Source organism: Peromyscus leucopus, unplaced genomic scaffold (assembly GCF_004664715.2).
Source record: "Peromyscus leucopus breed LL Stock unplaced genomic scaffold, UCI_PerLeu_2.1 scaffold_1592, whole genome shotgun sequence".
NCBI classification, from domain to species: domain Eukaryota; kingdom Metazoa; phylum Chordata; class Mammalia; order Rodentia; family Cricetidae; genus Peromyscus; species Peromyscus leucopus.
The window spans coordinates 25,332-31,783 of record NW_023504768.1 but is presented as its reverse complement, the minus strand read 5'-3'; the positions used below and the strand labels follow the sequence as shown (position 1 = coordinate 31,783).

The following is a 6,452-nucleotide window of genomic DNA, read 5'->3' as shown; positions in this document are numbered from 1 at the left end:
GCATCTACACGTGTGACTTTCTCTGTGGCACTTTCACACAGACCCACATTCTTCTATTCAATTTCCTTTCAGGGACTCTCCACAAACCCACCATCAAGGCTGAACCCGGCTCTGTGGTCACCTCAGGAAGTCCCATGACCATCTGGTGTCAGGGGACCCTGGATGCAGAAATATAAGTTCTGCATAAAGAGGGAAGCCAAAAACCCTGGGGCACACAGACCCCAGAGAAGCCTGGGAACAAGGCCAAGTTCTCCATCCCTTCTGTGACACAGCAACATGGAGGGCAATATCGCTGTTACTGTTACAGCTCAGCTGGCTGGTCAGAGCACAGTGACACCCTGGAGATTGTGGTGACAGGTGAGGGGACAGTCAGGGTCTCAGCCCCATGATCTGCTCTCAGAAGTATTGCCTTGACAAAGCCTAGCCCTGAAGAACACTATGGCTGTGTGAGTCCATGGAACAGGCTACCTCCTTCTCTCCTAGGAATCCACTACAATAAATCCAGGCTGTCATCCCTGCCCAGCCCTGTGGTGACCTCAGGAGGAAACATGACCCTCCAGTGTATCTCCCAGGAGGGATATGATAAACTCGTTCTCACCAAGGAAGATCAGAAGTTCCTCAGCTCCATGAACTCACAGTTTGTACCCAGTATTAGGCAGTGGCAAGCCTTGTTCTCTACAGATCATGTAACATCAGACCACAGAGGGACATTCAGATGTTACGGTTACTACAACCATACCCCACACTTGTGGTCAGTACCCAGTGAGCACCTGGAAATACACATCTCAGGTGAGCCAGCCCCATGATTGACCAATCATTTTTGACACCCTAATACTTTGCCATGGAGTGAATGCCAGCAGAGACTCCTCGAGCAATGTCCACTTCATTCAATATTGTAATACTGGTTTGGGGTAGACAGCATGAGGATCTTGGGGAGGTTATAGACCCTCCTCCTATACCTAAGTCAGCAAACTACATGCTGGGAACAGGGATTGGAAGTGACCATGTCAGGAGTCACAAACTTTCTTCCATGTGTTGTCCTCTGAGAGGGTAACATCAGGTTCTGATTTCTCTTAGCATCATTAATCAAGAAAGCCCCACCACAGACATGATCAAAACACATCATCAGTGAGGTTCTTGATTTCCCAAGTGACTTTACTCTACTTCAAGATGATAAAACCTAATAATTCCACTCTCCCATCCATATCCTCAGAAATATGAATCCATATATGAACCCTTCCATGTCACAGGACTACCTGATTCCCACACTAACCCTGAAAGAGAAGTCATTGCCCTCATTATGCACCAAAGAATGGCAGAGGGAAATTACTACAGGCTCCACTTTGAAAGTCCTCAAATGATGTTCCTGCACATTACAGAGCAGCCAGAGAATATGCTCCCCTGAGCATTAGTGCTGTGGGAATTGAGAAAGGATTTGCAGTGTTGTATCAGGAACTGTGGCCAGATTGAAAAGGAATAGAGGGGGAAAACACAGTGAGGAGGTTTGGAAAAAAAGGAAGGAGTAGGAGGGGCTTCCTGTGACAGAAATGAAGAAGTTAGAGGAGTAAGAAACTTATCAGTTACAAACCACAAGTCCAGGCAGAGAGGGAAGTCAGCTGCCCCAATCAGTCTTCGAGGGCGGTCACAACTCTTTCTGTATCTTCTCTGTCACTATCTGTGATGGCCACGTTTGATACTCCAATCACCCTCTGCAGTAAAGGTCCTTCCTCAGTTTCTCCATCCTTCCATTCTCATTCTGATACTAACCTCAAACAGTCCCAACCTTAACTGTTTCTTCCACTGACCTGGGGACATCAGCACAGCTCCAGTTCTGTGAAGACTCAAGATATCTGTATTCTCTTGATCCATCCACCTTCAGCAGCACTCCGGCCCTGTCCCCACTTCATCTAATCCTTTAAACAGTTCTGCCCATCTTCAATCATTCTGCTCTGGTCCTTACCCTCATCCATGCTGAATCCTTCCTAAGAGATCATCTTCCTGTAATATCTCAGAAGGCCTTGCTGATGTTCACAACCAGCAGAGCTAATCTCTCCCCAACAAACACATTCTTCCCACAAGGCAAATTCAGTTGAGGACACAAGATGCATTTTACACACACACACACACACACACACACACACACACACACACACACACACACACGAGAGAGAGAGACAGACAGACAGATACAGAGAGACAGAGAAAAAGACAGACAGACAGACAGACACAGAGAGAGACCAATATGACCCTTCTATCACTAAAATACCTGTACTTCTCAGACTTGTTTTCATTGGACAATAATAAACTAGGGAATACCACTGCAGACTGAACACTGATATTGAAAAAGAAATGTGCTCATGTTGACCAATTAAATGGACATATATTAATGAGCTCAAGTCCTTGTTAGGGGCACACTGGAAACTCACATATAACTTATAACAATGATGGACACATTGTCTGGGTTCAGATTACTAGTGGAGATTTATCACAATTGATTGCAAATAGGTTCCTTCTACCATCAGCTTTCCATAACAATTGACTCCTTAGAGCAGCAACAGGGTCAAATATTCCTTTGCCTGCTGTGTGGTGGTGGTGGTGCACGTCTTTAATCCCAGCACTCGGGAGGCAGAGGCAGGCAGATCTCTGTGAGTTCTAGGCCAAACTGGGCTACAGAGTGAGTTCCAGAAAGGCATAAAGCTACACAGAGAAACTCTGTCTCCAAAAACCAAAAAAAATATTTCTTTGCCTAAACATTTGACTATTAAAGGTGAAAAAAACAGATCATATCCATTGCACAAGGATAAGATGGAGTCACAGCACCCCATGAGATTTTCACATTTCAAAACAATTGATGGTCTTCCTTGATGGGTAAGAACCCTAAGTGTGTCTTATCCTCTGATCAGGCCTGGACCCCACCCATCTTCAACTCAGCCTCAACTTCCACTGTTAGAGACACTGAATTTCCCCTTCTATGTAGCTCTCTTGTGTGTAGAAAACAGCCACTAATTTGTCCATCATTTGACCCTTGTAAATATGTCTTCTTCAGTTTAAGGAAGGAACAAGTTTGTGACACCAGTCACTCTTTGTCCTTGGAATAAGTGGGTGTGACATGTTCCCAGTGGTTAATAATCATTCCATGGGTATTAGAAGGAAGGAGCAATTCTTGCACTAAACGGAGTTCTGGAAGAAAGGGCTTTTCTCCATATGGACTGTAGTCATGTGCTCACTGTGTCTCCATGGCTTTCAAGCCCTGGGAAAGCAAAAGCCTGTAGCTGCACAATAGTTCTTCAAGAACAGGAAGATAACTAGTTGTCCTAAGAAACCAGGTGAACTCTAAATGGACAGGTTGAAGAAATGAAGGACAAATGTGCAGCGGTTCTAGGACAGAAGGAGCAACCACCTCTCCAACACTGGAGAGATTTGATCCCCTCAGACAAGGGAAGGAGACACTGGGGTGAGAATAGGTTCTGATTGTGGGATAATATGGATTTACCTTTGCTTTCACCTGCTTCAAACAAACCTTGGTGTAACTGGAGTTTTTTTCTCCAGGTCCTGCCAAGCCCAGCAGTCTGACAGCCCACTTATAAAATAAACACACAGACTCTCATATTTTTTAAAAACTGTATGGCCATGGCAGGCTCTTGCTAACTGTTCTTATATCTTAAATTAACCCATTCCTATAAATCTCTACCTTGCCATGTGGCTCATGGCTTACCGGCATCTTTACATGCTGCTTTTCATGGCAGCAGCTGGCAGTGTCTCCCTCACTCAGCCTTCCACTTACCAGAATTCTCCTCTTTCCTTGACCAGCCTATACTTTCTGCCTGGCCACTGGCCAATCAGTGTTTTATTTATACAGAGCAATATCCACAGTACCTTGGGGAGAAGATAGCTTGTTCCTGACACATATCTCTCCATCCCATCATGTTCTATAGGTCTTTAACGTTCCAAAACTCTTGCTAAACAGCCAGGAGTTTCCTTCAGCATCCTCCTGATTGGGACTCCCCAGAGTGTAGAGCTCATGGGTCTCTAACATGATCACATGAGTGGTGGGACTAAATGCATGAGATGATGTGACCAACACACTCAGAGAGACACATTCATACCCTGACCAACTCAGCATATAAACCAACCAATCCCTGAGCAGGAAAACCAATCAATCCCTGAGCAGGAAATGAAGCCAATCCTTGATCAGGGCAACTCCCTTAACAAAGGGGAGCAGAGAAATAACAACTTTTACCAGAGCAGGAGCAGAACTGCTACATGTCTTCAGGTAAACTCCCTTAGCAGAGTGGAGAAGAAAAGTAATGTCTTTCCTGGGAAGGAGCGCAACTGCTACATTCCTGTAGGGAAAACATCACCCACAAGAACAGAGTTCTAACAGCTCCAGAAAATCTAGGAAACAAGGGGGACATACAGATCACCTTGGGAAGGGGAAACAGAGGAATTCTCCATGAATAAAGAGGGGATGAGGCGAGTAACAGAGGGAGGGGATGAGTGATGAGAACATGAAGAAGAGGATGGGTGAGCTAGGTGAAGGATGGGGTGGTAGAACAATGAAAGAGATATCTTGATAGAGGGAGACATTCTGGGGTAAAGGAGAAATCTGGTGCTAGGAAAATTCCCAGGAATCCATAAGGACAATCCCTGATTAGACTACTAACAATAGTGGTGAGGGTGCCTGAAGTAGTCTACCTGGTAAGCAGATTAGTGAATACTAATACTAACTGTAATCAGTTGTAATCTGATGGAAACAGATGCAGTGATGCACAGCCAAGCGCCAGGTCGAGCTCTGGGAATTCAGTCAAAGAAAGGGAAGAGGGATTATATGAACAGGGGGGTCAAGATCATGATGGGGAAATCTGCAGAGACAATTGAACTAAGTTCATAGGAGCTCACGTACTTTAGACCTACAGCTGTGGAAACTGCATGGGACCAGACTAAACCCTCTGCATAAGGAAGCACTTGTATATTTGGGTCTGTTTGAGGGGCCCCTGGCAGTGTGATCAGGATATATCCCCAGTGCATGAGCTGGCTTTCTGGATTCTATTAACTATGGTCGGACACCTTACTCACACTTGATGAAGCAGGGAGGGGCTTGATCCTGCCTCAACTGAATGTTCCAGGCTTAACTGTCCCATCATGGGAAAACTTACCCATTCAGAGGAGGGTATGAGAGGTGGGTCAGAGGGTGGAATGTGGGGGTAGGGGAATGAGAAGAGGGATGAGAGGGGGATCTGTGGTTGATATACAAAATGAGTTAAAAATGAAAAAAGAACAGAAGTATAGGTATTGCCTGGCTTCTGCCATCATAATACCTTTTCCTTCTCAGCTGTAAGTATCACCTGGCTTCTGACATGCAGGATACTTTTCCCTTCACAGCTTAGGTATTGCCTGTCTTCCAATGGCCAGGATATCTTTCTCTTTAGAGCTATAGGTATTGCATGGCTTCTGACAGTCAGGTTATGTTTCTCTTCAGAACTGTAACACCTAAAGATGTAGCCTGGCTTATGATGGCCAGGATACCTTTCCCTTCAGAGTTGTAAAACTTACAAACATACATAAACGTGTATTTCCAGGGATTCACTGGGCTTAGGCCACATATAGAGACTATTTTGTAGCCATAACATCTAAACTGCCCACTATACCCGGTTGTCACAGGACCCATATGGAAAAGAGCCTAGAACTGTCCAGGAGAGATACATGCTGTGAGTCCAGTGGCCTGGAGAATGCCCCATTTTCCTTGTTCAGTATGGACCTGTCCTATCTCTCCTGTGAGACACACTGGAGAGTCATGTTCCTTCCTGAGGCCACCACAGAGCTGGACAGTGCTGACAGTTTGGCTGTCAGGGCTGAAGAAGAATCCTACAAAGAAGAAAGCAGCATGTTAGGAGTGCTCATACAGCCCACCTTGTCCCAAGCGTTCAGGTATGGAGGGAAACACCCTTGAGAACAGAACACTTTCATCAAGTTAGGGACTTGATCTGAAAACATAATGTGTCCTCTTATATGTCACCAAAAGCAGATGGGAAGACAAACGTAGAGTAGCCTTTAGGTGGTGGGATCTCCCTCCTATCACAGGCTTTCATTTCATCAGCCTAATAAGAACAGGAATTGCCGTCTTTGACCAATTTCTTTGTTTTCCCAAATGATTCAGCTCAAGAAGATTCTAGATTATTATTTTTAGAAAGAGGTTCATAAAGCTCAAGCAGTGATCAAAATCATGGTCCTCCCTCAGCCTCCCGTGTGCTGGGATTATCGGCCAGTTATGAGCTAGTCTTTTCTTGCAGAAGGAGCTTTTCTGTGGAATCTTCAATATCAGTATGAATGATTTTCATGTCATCAATGGCCAGGACTTAGCAATTAATGTCCTAGTGTCATCCTGAGAAATAACTTCCCAGCTGAAAGTGATCTAGGGGTGGCCATTTTCCCTCAGAGCCTCCATGTCAGTC

The 6,452-nt window shown here is 45.1% G+C and overlaps 1 protein-coding gene across 1 annotated transcript in view; it reads left to right on the top strand.

Moving 5' to 3' along the window:
• Nucleotides 1–68: 68 nt before the first annotated feature.
• LOC114689236 (leukocyte immunoglobulin-like receptor subfamily B member 3A) overlaps nt 69–6,452 on the top strand; it is a gene marked incomplete at its 5' end in the record, with an annotated part of 29,931 nt that continues 23,547 nt past the window's right edge. The window contains 3 exon segments of the mRNA XM_037201835.1: nt 69–357; nt 484–797; nt 5,780–5,928. Coding sequence (XP_037057730.1) covers nt 69–357; nt 484–797; nt 5,780–5,928 — 752 coding nt within the window.